A 17,115-nucleotide genomic window follows, 5' to 3' on the forward strand; every position below is an offset into this window, starting at 1 on the left:
TTGTGCCTCCAAAGGAAGAAAGCAGTTGACACCCCGAATTCCACTTGCACTGTTCCTCAGCCATCTAGCATTTATTTCACTAGTCCTTGAGCATTCGTTAAATGACTGGCAAGGAAACCCAATGTCTCGGCATCAGTATCTGTGCTCTACTTTCTGACTCCCCTTCCCTCAGAGCTGAGGCAGCCTGCTTGGGACACCAGCATGGCTTCGCTACTCTTAAGACAGAAAGACGGAGGAAATAAATATCTAGGTAGGCCAGGTAAGGCAGAAAAGGCTGGCAGCTCTGGGGCCTGACACTAGTGAACATGAGAACCACTGCGTTCCTGGGAGGTGACACGGGGAAGAGCACGGAGGGACAAGCGGTTGGACACAGTGGCCACCCTGCTCTGGGTGCCAATAGATCACCAGGCACAAGATGTGGGGCAGAGACCTGCCTGAGGCACGGGAGCAAGTGCAGGAGGGCCAAACTCCAGGAGGGAAAAGGCAGGTCTTCCCAAGCCACTGTGCTTTCTCTCTCCACCGTCCTCCCTGTGCCACTGACAGGAAACCAAGGAGGGACACCAGGTGTTTGCCAGAGTCAAGTGATGGGGCAGGAGACCGGTGGACGTGGAAGTGATAAAGCCACGTGCTGCTAGAATCAAGCAGCGGCCAGTTCAATCGGCCTGCTGTCTGTCCCATGGAGTCAGTCTGGGCAGACTGCACCCAACCCGGCAGGATGGGGGGAGAGATGTAGGAGAACACGGGGCGCTGGATGTCGGGGGAGCATCTGCCTCCCCAACTAGATAAGTAGGTCAACAGCAGAGCTGTGCTCTTCCGAAGTCAACCGTGAGCCAGACCCAGAGGTGGAACCGTGAGGTGCGGTGGCGCAGGCTTACACCTGATCCACCTGTCCTCAGGGCCAGGGGACTAACTCAGGGAGGAGCAGACAAGGACGGGAAGGGCGCCCCAGAGGCCCCTAACTTAGCACCCCGGCCCTGGGGCAGCTTAGGCCAAAAGCCCACAGAGCACAGAGGAGAGAGGGCACTTGGGGAATTTGTGCTTAAATTACGGGCCATCTTCTTCCCTCGTCTCCACCCTGAACCTATAAGCTTGAGAAGTGAGACGGCTGTGAAGCTCTGTAGCAGGGCGTAAGAAGGTGAGAGGTCACCATAAGGCCAGCTTTTGAGCATCGCAGCAAATGCCTCACCAGGCCCGGGTGTGCACTAGGGCCTCGTCTTCTCCCTACACACTGTGCACCCTCAAAGGCAAGCTGTCCCCATGCAGGGGTCTCACCCCAGAGGACCCCATTTCCAAGTGGGTCTCCCCTGGATTCACTCTGTGTGGCTACCTAGAAGCGTCGGTCTTAGCATAGATTCTCCCCACAGGAAGGACCTGCCTCTGGGAGTGCTGTCCCCCTGCAGACCCACGGCTGGTCCCAAGGCCTCTGAGCCAGCATTCCAGTGGTGCAGCCACGAGCTGGGAAGGTCAGATCTTGGGCCGCCAGCCTTTGATGAACTGCATGATCTTCTTGACCTGCAGCTTGGTGAGGCGGAAGTCGTCGGCCAGGATGTCCTCACTGAGCTGCACGAAGATGCTGCCATCGATGCGTTCCCGGGCAAAGAAGCTCACCACGTCCTCCGAGAGCCCAATGAAACGCAGACTGCGAGAGACCTCCTCCAGGGAGAGCGCAGACAGGTCAGCAGGAGGCTGCCAGGAAGAGGCATCCCGGCCTCCCCAGCCTGTGGCCCCATCCCGGGGACTGGCAGGAGGAGGCCCTTCTAGGCGTCCTTGGGTGAGAAGGAGTCGTGCTCCACCAGCCTCGGGCCCCTGCAGGGCCACTGGTGACAGTGGAGCAGTGACCTGCCGCAGCACCAAACCTTCAGGCTCAAAGGCCTTGGGGGGTCCAAGTGGTGAAAGGCGGGGTCCAGGCCCAGGTGCCCCCACAGCTCTGGGCTCCTGACAGCGCAGCAGCTCAGGCTCTGGAGAGCCACCTTGCCGCAGCTCAAAGGGGTCAAAGGGCTCTGAGGCTGGTTCCTGCCACTCAGAAGAAGAGGAGGAGGAAGTGGGACAGGAGGTGGGAGCAGCTGAATAGGCCTGGCCTGGTGAGCCTGGGCCTGGGGAATAAGCAGGGCTGGAGGTAGCCAGGGGACACGAGGTGGTCGTCGGCCCAGCAGTGCAGGCCGCTGAAGGGCCTGAGGGGTAGACAGGCCCAGAAAAGGGGTTGAGAGCTCCAAATGGAGCAAAGCGTTTCTGGGGGTGAGAGGGCTTGAAAAGAGGCGGGCAGCTGTGGTAGGTCTTAACAGGGGTGTCAGCCCCCAAGAGGGAGGCAGCTCTACTGCTCAGGGGCTCTGTGAGGGCACGGGAGGCCTGGCTGGGCTGCGTGGTTGAGGGCAGGGGTCCCGGGGGTGGGCGGCTGGAGGACTCGCCCACTTTGCAGTCTCCCCATGTGCATGGGTAGCAATAGAGGGAGTAGGCATCTGGTGACGGGGAGCCACTGCCACTGCGGGAACCTGCCCTGTGGGCAGAGAGACAGACACATACGAAGTGTAAGACAGCAAGAGGGAAACGTGACAGGATCACACACGTGACATTGCTCTGCCAGGTCACAGAGGCTGCCACTCTGATCTCAGAACACTGGCCCATACCCCAGCCCCCAAGGCTTCTGGGATTGCCCTATCCTTTCTTCAGGCATTCTCCCACCCCAGGAAAAAGAAAACAAAACTGAATTACATACAAATTTCAAAATAGCAAGGAACACTCCACCCTGTGGCTGAGTCCCAGTCTGGAGGGAACCAGAGCAGTGCTCCTATGCAATTTAGGGAAGGAGCAAACTGAAGCCAGACAGTGGGGGGTGAGGGACTGGGCCCCAAGCCCCCAGACCCGACCCCAGTGCCCTCTCCCGAGGTAGTGCACCCTCTGAGCCCTCCAACCAAAGTCTTTCTCTTCCTCAGCACTGGCTCCCTCCCTGCCTCCCCTGCCTCACTCCACCTTAGGAGGGCCCAGGACCAAGAGAAGGAAGGCGCTCACCCATCCTGGAGGCCAGAGGAGTAGTAGGAGAGGCTGGAGCTGGGAGAGTGCACAGGCTGCAGCTTGGGGAAGCGTGGGGGCACCGGGGGGCTGCCTGAGAGCCGGCCACTGCCACCCCGGGGAGGCACAGGTGGGGCATTGAGCAGTCGGCACTCCTCCTTCACCTGCAAGCAGAGAGCCATGACTCCACCCTCCGTCCCGGGGCCATGGCCACTGACATTCCTTATCCTCCTGAACAACTGGGCAAGGGGCGTGTCTGGAGCTGACACTTTGCCCAGAGGCAGCCTCGCCTCACACCCCAGGGACCTGACCTACCCTCCCCACCCCTTATCATCTCTCCAACCTGTTTCACTCCTCAGAGCACACAACACATACAGTCTCCTACCGCCCTGGAAATCCACTGTGAATGTCAGAAAAATACAGAAGTCGATCAAAAACAATCAGAAAAGTAGACATATTCCCTCTTCAAGTAAAAAGAAAGAAAAGGGAAACAGAACGGGGGCAGGGGGAGGGAAGGAAAAGTATCTGCCCTTTGAATCTCTTCCTTATAAATCAAATGCTGAAAGCGGACTTCCTGGGATGGTAATGGGTGTTGTCCATATTCTGTGGACAAGTATGGTTGGAAAATTCTGCATTGAACACAGATAAACAGGTTTCCTTAGTGCAGGACTTCTCAGAGCCTTTACTATACCAGCGGTGTGTAACTCCAAAGTGAGCAGCAGTGGAAGGCTGGGAGTCCTACACACACTTTCTGAACTTATTTCGCCATGGAACCTTCTTTTCACTGGACAGCTTAAAGGGCTCCTGTTCTGTGAAACCTGGGTCACGCTGTTGTAGACTCATTCCCAGTTTTCTGAGGCTAGGAACCTACTGGCATCTTTGTCCCGCAATTCCCAACGTCACCGCCACTGGTATCCCTCACTACAAATGCTTTTGCGACGCTTTCCCCCTTTTTCTTCTCCCCTTCCCCCACACCTGGGCCACTCTGTCACACACTTCGAGGGCTGGAGGCCCAGGAGAACTTGCTTTTTAGGCCCAAACCGGGCTCCCTGGCTGGCCCCTCCCCAGAGGATAGAGAGGCAGAGCTCAGCGTCCTGCCTCCCACCCTTCCCGCCTCCACCGCGTCACTCACCGCCTCGGATTTGGGAGGGACGGGAGGCGGCGGCGCCTGGGTCTCCAGGAGGGGCGGCCCCGCGGCACCGAAGGAGATGAGGTCCGGCCCCGGGAGCGGCCGGGTCCGGCCCTCGGCGAGGCCCTCAGCCGCCTGGTGCGCCCACAGCTCCTCATAGGGGATCTCGGCGGGCGAGGCGCCGGGTTCGGGCGCGCCGGCCCAGTCGGGGCTTACGTACTCCTGGTCGCCTTCGCCCGGCGGGCCCGGGGCGCGGGCAGGCCCGGGGACGCGCGGGGGCGCGGGCAGGCAGAGGCGCGCGCGGCGCGGGCTGGCGCAGTCGTCCGCCAGCTCCGCGGGCGCCTCGCGCACGGCCGTGGAGTACTCGTCGGGGTCGAAGCGCTCGCGGCAGTAGGAGGCGCTGTCGCGCACCAGACGCTCGACGCGCGGGTCCCCGGCCAGCAGGCCCTGCGGTAGCGCAAAGCGCGGCGTGTCGGTGAGAAGCAGGAAGTGCAGCGGCGCCGGGCCCTCGCGACGCAGCGCCAGCCCCAACACCACGGTCTTGGAGATGATGCTGACCAACTTGTAGCAGTGGCCCTCCCGCACCGGGTGCAGGTCGTAAGGGTTGCGCGGCGGCCGGCTGGGCACCAGCACGTTCACCGGGAGCCGCACGCGCTCGATGATGGCGCGCACCGTGTGCTCGCCCTCCTGCATCTGCAGCTCCAGCGGGCTGCGCGTGCTGAAGCGACCCTGGCACTGGAAGGGCAGGCTCAGGCTCTCGTTGGTGCGGTGATTCATGCAGATGAGGCAAGGCATCTTGCCTTTGATAGGCCTGGCGCCCCCGCCTGTTCCCCCCGCACCTCCCGGGCCACCCACCCCGGCCAACGCCCCGGCCCGGCCCAGCTTGCGTAGCAGGGTGGTGAAGCGTGAGCGCTCCTTGGTGGTCTTGGCGCACAGGATCTCCGCCTGGCCCATGAGAGTGAGCTCGTCGCCCGCGTGCAGTGTGAAATTGTACACCTCGCTGTCCTCGCTGAACTCGCCCGACACCACCTGGGGATCCCAGAAACAGTGAGGCCTTCGCCTGGGCCCCAGGGAAAGCCGGCCCTATGAGGCCCTCCAGGACCTAGGAGGGCAGCCCTCCTCTCAGCCCTTCCCAGGGCTGAGACCAGATCAAGATCACTGGATTGGGGGGTGGGGGTGGGGTGTTAGGGACCCACGTTCCATCCTGGAGAGGCCACGTGGTGGCTGTGCAACCTTAAATGAATTACCTCTGGTGACCTTAATTACCTCATGTAATAACTTGGAAGAGTTGCTGTAAGGATTAAATAGACTATATATACAGTGACATATTTTGCAAATATTCAATAAATGTCAACTTTTTATCATTATCTTTATAACTTGGGTGATAATAATGCTCCATCCATTCAACAAGGCTACTGAGAAATGAACTGATAAGAAAAGGGTTTGTAAAGAGCTGTCTGTGTCCAGGTGGGGGACTGACTGTGCATTGCACTGTGCTGCCCACAACCACCACCCCTACCAGTGGATGCCAGGACAGCCTCCCCTAAAAGGTGTTCGAGTCAGTGCATAACCCTCCACACACTCTTCACTCCCTTTTGCAGGAAGTTCTTCAGCCCAGTGGGTCATATACCCAGCTCTTCTGACATGGCCCAAACGTGCCGAAGACCCTCAAGGGGCTGCCAGAAGTCACACTGTGACACCTTTTACCTCGTGGACTCTAAGGACAACCGTACAAACAACCAGGGTCAGGGATTCCCAGATGGGAAGGGGCACCATGTCTGGTGTGAGAAGGACTGACCTTGACACTGAAGGTGATGGCTTCCATCACAAAGATGCGGTCAGGGAAGACGCTGGCCACCTCCTCCACGCTGCTGAAGTATCTCACTGGCTCCCGCACATCCCGGGCCTGCTCCAGGAGCTTGAACTTCCCTGCACAGGAGGGAACGCAGGCTTCTAGGGTGGGCCTGCTTACTGGGAGCATGGCTTGCATCCCAAGAGACCTCATGGTCCCTACATGCTGCTCCCCTCATCTCAGCCGGCCCCTCTGGAAGTCAGGTGGGCAGAAGGGCAGGTTTGCACCAGCATGGGGTAGAAGGAGCTGGTCAGCTGGCTCAAGCCTCACGGGGAGGTGAGCACAGACCCAAGCAACTAGAACCCAGCCTTCAACCCGTGGAGAGCTGTGTGTGTGCTGACGCTAGTGACTACCTGCCCAGAGAAACCCAAGTGCAAACTAGCACCCAAACACTTGGACACAGAGCTGGCCTCTGACCAAGCATCACTATGGCATTGGGGATACTTGGTCCCAGCCCCACTGACTTGCTATGACCCTAGATAAATCCCTTCCCCTCTTGGGGCCTCTGGCGCCTCATATGAGGCTGGAGCAAATGATCTTGACCTGGCAGTCTGTGCATCTACCTTGGGTTGCTGATCCACACGGATACATTGTGTGAACCAGCAGCTCAGCCCCAGGCCTTTGAAGCTTGGGGAGAGCCACTCTGATCCCAGCTCTGTTCACACATCCTGCCATGGTCCAACATCCAGCCCCGTTGTCCCAGAGACCTCTGATCTGAGCCCAGCAAAGCCACCTCCCTCAGATGAGGCCTTCCCAACCTGCAGTCCAGGGCTGTGTGGTTTGGCTGGCTCAGTAGATGCCCCCAGCAGACTCAAACTTTCAAGAATGATGATAATCCATAAAGCTGATACCCCTGTGTAACTGTCTTACCTCACTGGCCACACACCTTTTATGTGCCCACTACATGAGCACAGGGACAAGCTGTGAATCGCCCTGGCATCTTGATGGGTGGCCTCCTCAGGCCTTATCCTGAAGGAAGAGTCTTGTACAGGTAAGGGGACAACAGGCCGAGAGAAGACAAAGTGATTCTTTAGCTTCTATAGTCTTTCTGGTAGTTTCTTCAGTCATAGTCATTCATTTATTCATTCCACATTTATGGAGCACCCACTGTGTGCCAGACACTGAGCTAGGCCCTACAGAGGCTGCAAATCTGGGTAAAATACAGTCTGCCCTCAAGGATTTCTAGATACAGTGGGTGTGACAGCAGCCATTGACGGCAGGATACGATAAGTGCTACAACAGAATTGTGATGAAAGTGCTAGAGGTGGGGCAGACAGATGGCTCAGTTGGTTAGAGCGCGAGCTCTAAACAGCAAGGTTGCTGGTTCAATTCCCACATGGGATGGTGGGCTGCGCCCCCTGCAACTAAAGATTGAAAACGGCAACTGGACTTGGAGCTGAGCTGCGCCCTCCACAACTAGATTGAATGACAACGACTTGGAGCTGATGGGCCCTGGAGAAACACACTGTTCCCCAATATTCCCCAATAAAATTTATTTTTAATAAAAGTGCTAGAGGGCTGCTGAGGGCTGAGGGCTGCTGAGTTTGGGGGAAGCTGCCTGGCAGCCTGACAGGATCTTAAGAATGAAGAGTTTTATAGAACGGATATTCCAGGTGGAAGGAAGGGAATGAGCAAAGACACAGGGTCCTGAAGGCAGACGGCCTGCCCGAAATGGTGAGTGCCTGGAGGGCAGGGCTTGAGTAGTACGACGACAGGAAGTGAAGTAGATAGCGACTGGGTTATGAAAGGTTCTGAATGCCAAGAGGTCCATGGAAGATTCATCAGACTGGGCAACTGATGAGGGACAAGAAGGGAGGAAGGGTCTTGGGCCACCAGCCTGGTCAGAAATCAAGTTGGCAGAGCTGTTAAGCAAAACTGGAAACCTGAAAGAAATAGGTTGTAGGGCAGGAAGTACAGACAAGAAGCTTAGCAGCCCACGGGAGGCAGCTTTAGCTATGGGGCAGGTAAGATGGCTCAGAGAAAATGAAGACAGGGTCTTAACCCTTTGGGGACCTTCCCAGAAGAATGCCCATAGTGTATTCCTAACATGAACTCACATAATTTTGTATACAGTGCCAGGGGTGCCTGGAACCCCCAAACCCAGCCAGAAACCCAGACTGAGACATCCCCCCGCCCAAGTGCAGGGTATGAAGAGCTGAGCGCCAAGGGCAGGGCATGCAGTATCAACATGTAGGAGCAGGAAGAGAAAGGAGAGCCAAGAAAGAGAAGGGAAAATGCCCAGAAGAAGGCTAGGAGGTGCCCTAACCTCCTGGGTGCTGCCCTAACCACTCTGAGACCCTGGAGGGAAGAGGCCTGAGATGTGCCATAGCCCTAGAGGGCAACAGGGGATAAACCCAGGAGGAGGCCTGGCAAGGAGCAGTGGTCTGGGGTCAGGAAGCAGGAGTCAGGGTCAGCTCCCATCCAACAGTGAGTGGCCCCCCTCCTCCACCATATCTACACACAAACCCCCAACCATAAGCAGCCAGGCAGGGAGAGAAATGCCCGCTGCCCCCTGTGGGGAGAGCTGGAGCCAAGTCAGGGCTGGAGCCAGGGGAGGATGTGGCAGGGAAGATCGATGTAACCATGGTAGCCAGCCCCACCCCCTCGCTGCTGCCTGGAGCCCAGCACTGGTCATCACAGCAGGGAGGAAGGGAGACCTCCCAGGAGTGCTGCTCAGGCCCCTGGAAGCCTTTTCCTCCCCCTGTAGCCTCCCCGGGGGGCAGCTTCCTCTCCTGCTCCCCCTACGTGAGACCTTGGAAGCAATAAGGACCTGCTCAACCCCGGGCCTGCCCCTCTTCCCCGCCCTTCTTTCCCAGAACACATCTGCACTGGCCTGCAGTCCCTTCCAGCCTGAAGCAGTCTGGCCTGTTACCCCTCCTTTCCAGCACCTGACCCATGGTAGATGCTCCATAAAGAATGATGGCTAAAAGCACAGCATGTCCTGGAGTCCGAATGACCAGGTTGAATCCCAGCTCTGCCGCCAACCAGCTGTGTGACTTTGAGCAATCTATTTAATCTCTCTGGGCTTCAGTTTTCCCGTCTGTAAAATGGAAGCATGCTACTTAGCTCCCAGGGTGCTCCTCAGGGCACAGCGACCATCACCGGGGAAGCTGTCTGGTTCCCGGCTGGGCCAGTGGGGGGCTGTCTCAGAAGAGCCAAGTGTGCCCATTCCCTGGGCGGTGGGCTGTGGCCTGGAGACCCCGGGTCACTGGGCAGAGCTCCCAGCCCCGCCGCCGCCCTCCTCCCCTCCCCCGCTTTCCCGGCTCTCTCTACCGGGTCCGCTGGCCGCCCCCGCCCGCCCGCACTATTATTAATTCATTAAGAGGAACCAGCGCAGAGCTGTGCACTCAGCTTCCTCGTTAACCCGCCAGCGGACTGGCCCCTCCCCCTCCTAAGGGGCCTCCACCTCCCCTCCCCACCCTCATGGGGGGCGGTTAGAGCTACCACCGGAAAGGTGGGGATGGGGTTGTGACATCCCTGCAGCCAGCTGTCACCCATGACCACCACCTTACAATGCACCAAAAGACATGGGAAAAAAGGGCTAGGAGAGCCTTGGCCCCACAGTTCCCTAGAAGGTTCTGGCCTTGATTTCCCAGATTTTTAATGACACAAATTGAAATGGCACAGTCCCTGAAGTTACACTTCTGTTAATGAGGACTTTTTCCAATTTTTGCTTTTTAACCCAAGAAGACCTGGGACCTCACCCTGGACCAATGACAGATACCCAGGATGGGAAGTTTCTAGTTTGGGCAAGCCCCCTCAAAGGCTCTAGGCGCAGGACAGAGCCCAGCACAAGGTCAGAAAGACACTTGCGTTTCTTCAGCTTTTCAATGGGGTGTGGGGTTACGGGGGTACCGACTTGACAGGGTGGTTGTCAAGAGCAGAAGTCATGTAAAGGGCTGAGTCCTGTCCCGTGGGCTCAGGGGAGACCCACGCAAGGCCAGAGGGGGACGAGTGGATGGTACCCGTGAGGACGAGTGGTTGGTACCCGTGAGGAACCCGTGTGCGCTTTCCCAGCTCAAAGGGTCCCCAACCTTTGTTGGGGGGTGATGGGGAAGGGGTAGCAGTTAAAACATAGAACTGGGCAAGCTGCTGAAGCTCCTGGGGCCTGTTTCCTTGTGAGTTAAATGGAGTTGATTAGACTTTCTCACAGGGTTGCTAGGAGGATAAATGATGAAATGTTCAGCCCAGTCAGTGTCCAGAACGCTGTGGAATCCTGGGCTCATGTGGCGGCATCTCTGGGATGGGATCCTCAGACTCCCGTCCCTCCCACACAGGGGACAACGACCCTGCATCCTGCTGTGATGCCACACCAGCCCAGGAGTCAGGTGACCTGGGTTCTGCCCCTGCTCTGCCCCTTTAGCTGTGTGACCCTGGGCAAGTCACTTCCCTTCTTAGGTATAAACTCTGTTTTATCATATGTAAAATGAAATGGCTGTACTTTCTTTTTTTTTAGTGGCATAATCCTTTTTGAAACAAAATCTGATGTAGAACGTTAACATCATATAAAACACAGATCAAAGTAGAAGTTCATTAGCATAATCTTATTTAAAAGTCTAATTTTAACATTCACTTATAAAGTCAATGAAAACGATGAGTTTAACACAAAAATTGGGGAAAACAGGATTAGAGCTGAAAGATGCAGCCAGGTTATGAGCCTGAGCATCCCTTTGTTTCTGAAGGTTTTTGGTTGCACAGTACCGAGAAGATCCTGGCAGATGTTCTCTTCAAGGGTCTGTACAAAAAAGGGTTAATGAGGCAGCTCTCCATACACACCTGAAGGTCTCTAGTTAGGGGTAAGGTTGGATCTGTAGCACTTTGAGAGTGTGGGTATTGTTTTAACCATTAGTTTAAAATCTATTATAAAATCAAATGTGAACCAGAAACCCAGGGCTCCACACAAGAGTATGGAAAGCACTGGGCCCTAAATCTAACCCCAGTCCTAATCACACACTGTCAGCCCTGTCCCCACTCATTCCTGTGACTCCTAGGAAAGGCTGATAACCAACAGCTTCCTCCAAGCCTGCCCTAACCCCTACCCTCCAGCCTATACCCCCCACCAGCTTTACACCATCTGTCCCTGACTGGCACACCTGGGTACTGCAAGGGGATGTCGATCTTGGGCCCGATGACATAGTGGCCTTCCTCCAGGGTGTGGGCTGTCACGGTTGTCCACTGGCGGCAGGAGTGAATAAGCAGGATGTCTCGCTCACTGACGCCCTCGGCATACTCCCCTGGGAGGGGAAAGGTGGACAGAAGAGGAAGGAAAGGAAAAGAGAACATTTGGAGGGGCAGAAAGAAAAGGCAGGATGACCTCCTCACCTCCTTACCAAGAGTCTCCTGAGGGACAACTCGCCATAATCTTTGTCCAGGTCAGCAATGCTCAAGGGCCAGGCAGGCTGCCAGCTGTGGCCTCAGGGCTGAGTCAAGGCTTGTCTCTCAGGACTCAGGTTCTCTATGGGGCCCCAGCAACCAGCCCAGCCGCTGTCCTTCATTCATCATTGGATTGGACTGCCTGCTGTCCCCGGCCCTGTGCTGGGGCCAAGGGCTCCTAGCAGATGAGCCCAGTCTCTACCGTCCAGGAGCCCGTAGGCCCATGAGGAAGTGAAAAGAGATGTGAACAGAAAATACAGGCGAAGTCTGAGGCACTGAGTGGAGGGTGTCTGGGCTCACAGAGGGGACCAGCAAATTAGCTGAGGGTACGGTGAAGAGGGGAGACTTGACTACAGCCGGTACCTGAGCTGGGCTTCAGAACCACCCGAATTCACAGCAGCAGAATTCTCAGCCCCCAAGTCAGTGCCCAGGCCAGGCAAGGAGGGTCTTGTTGGGGGAATGGAGAGAGCTGAGAAGGAGCTGTCCGTGTAAGTCCCAGCTGTGAAGGCTCCCTCCAGAGCCATGAGCCACTTGGGCCAGGAGAATGGCAGGGCTCAGAGGAGCTGATACCTGGCTCTCTCCCGGGCAGCCCCTGTTCACCCACTGCCACAGGCAGACAGCCTCCTGCATTCAGGGGACCTCAAAGGAGTGGGGCGAAAGCCTCAGATACTCTTTAACCCCATCTTAGAGTAGCTGATTCTTGGCTCTCCCTCTGTCAGCCTTCATCCTCCCAGCCTTTGGAACACAGCGATGATGGCTGGAGGGGGTGGATTTAGAATAGGGGGGGTCTAGTCCTGGGGGAAGCTGCACTGGAATAGAGGTGCCTGGCCCCAGGAGACTCTAACCCCAGCAACGGTTTCCAGGGGAGCAGGAGGGGCTGGCCCAGCTTCCAGGAGGCCAGTGGAGCTGTCTCCTGGCTGCAGCTGGTGGGCAGGGTGGAGGTGGGGGATGCCTGCTTCCCAGCCCCCTCAGACAAAACTTACTAAATTTTTGCCATCCAACCAAATGAGAAATGATTTACTCTAATGGCTGGGGGCTTCATGAAGTGTGTGTGTTTGTGTGTGGGGGTGGGGGTGGGAATAGAATATATTCAGGACATGTGGAGAGGCCTGGCTCCCGCTGTGTGTGTGTGTGTGTGTGTGTGTGTGTGTGTGTGTGTGTGTGTGTGTGTGTGTGTCTGTGGTGGGGTTTCTGAGCCTCCCTCCTCAACCCCTTACCTCCTGGGGCAGAGGAAGCTCTCCTACTCAGCAACCTCCTCTTCCAGCTCTAAGCCCCAGCCTTTCCACACACCCAGTCATTGGTCATAGTCACCAACAACTGAGCCAGCAGAGCCACCTGGCCCACACTGACAGGGACTTGTCACTCCAATGACACAATTCAGTCCCATGGTCTCACTACGGGGCCCTTTCCAAATGCATAAGACACTTCAAAACATACTTTCAATCACATATTCACAGTCATGGTGACCACAGCCATAACCACCACTGTCAAAGTCAGATAGCTGGACCATCACACCCATTGCTCATTCATTCATTCATTCCCTCCATAATCTCTGTTAGGCAGGATGCCCCCCCCCCCCCCAGGAGACTGCAGCCCGGTGGGAAGACCATACACTGACCATTATAACAGGTGCAGCACAGCAGGAGACAAGACAGAGGTGCCAGAGGCGTCAAGGGAGCCCAAAGGAGGCCTGACCATACTGAGGGGCTCAGAAAGGACCCCCAGGAAAGGGAGAGGCCCAAGAGGATGTGTGGGAAGTAGCCAGGCAGATCCGAGAGCCAGCATAGCACATTCATACTCTGACACCTACAGCCTTGCTGTGGACAAAAAGTCTCCGGATCACACACGGACGAGCTGGGGAACAAACGTTGGGCTGCGGGGCACCCCTGCCCGACAGCCTGGGTATGTACGCTGCCACGGTGCCCGCTCCTGGGACAAACTGACGCTCACTGTGCCCACTCCTCGCCGCCGCGGGTCGGAGGAGGGGCTGCCGGGCCCCGCGGAGAGGAGAGGAGCCTGTGGCCGCGGGCCCCATTAGCATTCAGGGAAGCGACTGTGCCAACGCGGGCCAAACCCCTATTCTTCTCACACACAAAACCCCTGGCCTGGCTGCCAGCCCCAGCTCCTGCCCCTCCCCCAGCCAAGCAGCCCCCACTTCTCGCAAACAGTCCCTCGCTCGGTAGAGCGTCCAGGGTCCCCTCTCGGGCCCCCATGCACGGTCCCATCAGCAGAGCAGTCCCGACCCCCAGGCCCTAAAGAGAAGTGGGGCAAATTGTCGGGGAAGGCCGGGGACTGGGGGACACACCCGGCGGGAGGACTCGCTCATTCGGGCCTCTCCCCCAGGTGGCCTGCTCGTCCCGGGACCGGAGGTGCTCCCGGGACGGCAAAGGCGAAGGCGAGAAGGATCCCCAGAGGGGCTGAGCGGGGCTGGGGGTTGGCGGCAGTGGGAAGACAGGGTCCAAGGCCCTAGGGATGCGGGAGGATCGAGGTGAGAGTCTGGAGACAAAGGGACAGAGGGGGCGCGGCCCGGGCGGGGGTCCGTGGGCGGCAGAGGAAGGGCGGGCGCACCGACGGGGCGGGCGCGGTGGCTCGGCCGTGCTCCGAGTTCCAGCTGGGCCGCAAAATTCTGTCCCGTGCCCGACCCCGGTCCCTGTCCTGGTTTCTGTCCCTGAGCCCGTCCGCGGGGCCCAGGAGGAGGCGGACCGTCGGCTGGTGGGCCCCGGGTCTTTGGCGGAGGTGCACCAGGAGCTGCATGGGACCCGCGAGGGGAGCAGGAGGGCAGGGGTCTCTCCTATGGGCCGGCCAGCACCTGCCTGGGGAGTCCCCGATTCCCCTGCGGATCCCCAGTCTGCCTTCCCAGCACCCCTGGTACCTGGCCCGAGGCAAGCGAGCGTCGGCAGGCGGCAGCGGCTGACGATGAGGTCGAGCGGGAAGGCGCCCATGCTCCAGCGCAGGCCGGCCAGCCCCGCCGCCAGCTTCTCCATGGCATGGGCGCCCCCGGGGCCGCCGTCCCGGGGCCCCGACGGCCAGTCCCGCGCGGTCCGGGCTCCCGCGCCCGCCGCCACCTCCTGGGGCCGCCGTGGCGCTCCCCGCCTGGCGGCCCGACCCGGCTGCGGGCGTCACGTGGCCGGCCTCCCCGCGGGGCGCCGGCCCCTGTCCCCCCGCCCCTCGCCCCACCCCCCGGCCCTGGCCCGCAGCAGCTGCCAAGTCCCGCCTCCCCGCCCCGGCCCCGCGGCCCGCCCCCTTCCCTGAAAGTCCAGGTGACAGCGGTGTTGGAGGACCCCAGGCAGGAGCCTGGAGGAAAAACGGAGACTCGAAGCGGCGTCTGAGGGGTCGGGGGTTGGGGAATCAGCCCCTACCCTGCCAAATGGGTCTGGCTCCCCCTTTCCTCGCCAGGAGCGGCGCTTTTCTTCACCCCCTCATGCCGCCGCCTCTTGGAGTAACCGCCCACCCTGCGCAGGCTTCTGCTCCGCGTCCCAAGCCTTCTGCCCTGAATTTACCCACTGAGATCCCAGTAGCGGTCGCTGCCTCTGGGACATTTATCATCTCCATCACACAGCCCGGCGAGGCCACCTCATTAACCCAGTTTACTGATGAGCAGACTGAGGCTTAAAGACGTCAAGTGGCAGTCGGGATTTGAACCCAGGTTTGACTACAAATCTTACTGCTTTCTCTAGTTGTCGCCGTCACCTCAGCCCCCATGGCAGAGCACTTTGGAAGCTCCCAGCACCCTCCTACTGATTTTCACAAGTCCTGTGAGCCAGAGAGCTCCAGCACATACACAGCATCCGGGATTTGATTGCTCCCGTTCTGTAAATGAGGAAACAGATGCAAGCACATAACCGGTTGGTCCCTTCTCTCATTCCCTTCTCTTAATTTGCTCTTTCCCTTCTGCTCTCCTCACCTACTCCTTGCAAACCTTCTCGTCTTCGGCTCCGGAGCTCCTCTTGGGAATCTCTTCCTGGAAGCTGCGGTGACCTGGGCACTGCCACCCGGCCAAAGGACTCCCTTCGCCCTTGATGTGTCCGCTGCGCCTTCTGCAGGCGATCAGGGGCTGGTGCAGGCCTGTCGCGGGACAGGGCAACAGAGATGAAGCTGGGTAGCCTCCAAGAAACTGGTCTTTAAACAGACCCATGGACGCTAGTCCTCAGCCTCAGTACCCTAAGGGAGACCCCACACGCACATACACACAAAACCCTCTCTTCCCAGGTGACTGACATCCCCCCTCATTAACCTTAAACCTAAGAGAAGTGGCACCAGATAAGATGAACACAACGTCTCTGTTCAGATCACTTGTTCAATAGACATCTTTTGCAGAGGAAAGAAACCGAGACTCCAAGAGCAGGAATGCTTTGCTCTAAAGTCACACAGCAGAAAAGCAGCAGAGCTGCGACTGGAAGGCAGGCCTCCCAGCCAGCACTAACTCCATACCCCTGCCTGGCCCACAGCACCAACTGCCTCACTGTATCCACTGGGGGACAGCTGAGTAGATAGCCCTCAGGCTTCCTTTCTTCAGCCCACAGAGGTGTGACTTGGGGTAACCACCACGGACAATGGACTGACACCCGCTTGGATCTGTGGGGGTGGGGTCAGTGCTTCCCCAGGGAAGTGAACAGAAGGTAAGAAGAAAACAGAGAAAGGTGAAAATATAGGACTTTAGAAAGGAATAGAGGGTCTGAGGCAGGAGGACGAGGAAGCCAAAAGCAAGTGAAATGAAAAGGGGACGGCCCTAGAGTCACTTTTTTCCCCCTCCCCTGCAGGCTCTCCCTGAGGTAGGGTGACCAAACTGGAACACTCTTGACAATGAAGGAGGTGCTGACTGGGGCAACAGGCATAAACCAGACTCTAGGAGAGCGGGTGTAAACCAGGCCTGGGCCAGATGGTCAGCCTGTCTCTGAGGGACGCCTCTGAGCCCTGGCTGTAGACACATCCATGGCGGGTCCTCCTCAGCATCACCAGCTCACCTCAGCTCTAGGCCTCAATTTCCAACTAGACCATCCACCCCCACCGAGACATTCCACTTCAACGATCACAGTTGAACTTGGTCTTCTTTTCTTTTCATCGCAACTAAGGACATCACCTTTCACCTGATCCCTCAGCCTGGAAATCTCCTTAACTCTTATATCCAACAGGTTAGCACGTCCTAGCAAGTCTGCTTCCACCATGTGTCAGGTAGCCCTTTCCTCTCCACCTCTAGTGTCCCAGTCTGACTTTAGTTCCTCCTCCAATCTTCTCTCCCCTCAGTCACCCTTCGTATTTCATGTCAAAACCCCTATAACTCTGGATTTCAACTGAGTTAGGGACCACACAGGCGTGACATCAGGGAAAGCCATATAACTGGCTGAATGTTAAAGCCCTGAAGAGGCTCTGGAACATTCGTAGAATGACAGTTTTGCGGTTTCTTTTATACATTTGAAATTAAGGAGGGAACTTAAGGAAGATTACAGGAAGGTAGGAGAAAGCAAGGCAGGGACTGTATCACAGGATAGGTAACAAGATAATGCGCTCTCTTGATGGCGGTTGGGCCTTTGAGAAGTATTACTTCTGGCATTTTTTTCAAAACTATTTATTTTAAGTGCGTTTTTCCAGGACCCATCAGCTCCAAGTAGTTGTTTCAGTCTAGTTGTGGAGGGTGCAGCTCACAGTGGCGCACACGGGGATTGAACCAGCAATCTTGCTGTCAAGAGCCAACCGGCCACCCCCACTTCTGGCATTTTAAACATATGTTATAGATACACAAGAACAATGGACAGGG

The 17,115-nt window shown here is 57.4% G+C and overlaps 1 protein-coding gene across 4 annotated transcripts in view; it reads right to left on the reverse strand.

Annotated features, from left to right (window-relative positions):
• Positions 1-38: 38 nt before the first annotated feature.
• Positions 39-17,115, reverse strand: part of GAREM2 (GRB2 associated regulator of MAPK1 subtype 2) — a 34,732-nt gene continuing 17,655 nt past the window's right edge. The window contains exons 2-8 of one of the 4 annotated variants that reach the window (XM_074331793.2): positions 15,265-15,425; positions 15,026-15,170; positions 11,081-11,221; positions 5,934-6,064; positions 4,139-5,164; positions 3,007-3,170; positions 39-2,494 (exon numbers count right to left, since the gene is read on the reverse strand). In XM_074331793.2, coding sequence (XP_074187894.1) covers positions 1,465-2,494; positions 3,007-3,170; positions 4,139-5,164; positions 5,934-6,064; positions 11,081-11,221; positions 15,026-15,062 — 2,529 coding nt within the window. In that variant the 5' untranslated portion in view covers positions 15,063-15,170; positions 15,265-15,425 and the 3' untranslated portion in view covers positions 39-1,464. Of the gene's footprint in view, positions 2,495-3,006; positions 3,171-4,138; positions 5,165-5,933; positions 6,065-8,875; positions 8,953-11,080; positions 11,222-11,317; positions 13,481-14,232; positions 14,481-15,025; positions 15,171-15,264; positions 15,426-17,115 lie in introns of those variants that run through there. The other 3 variants (XM_019712764.3, XM_074331794.2, XM_074331795.2) reach the window with 3 other exon arrangements.

Source organism: Rhinolophus sinicus, chromosome 2, assembly GCF_057876585.1.
Source record: "Rhinolophus sinicus isolate RSI-liver-muscle chromosome 2, RSI-T2T, whole genome shotgun sequence".
NCBI lineage: Eukaryota > Metazoa > Chordata > Mammalia > Chiroptera > Rhinolophidae > Rhinolophus > Rhinolophus sinicus.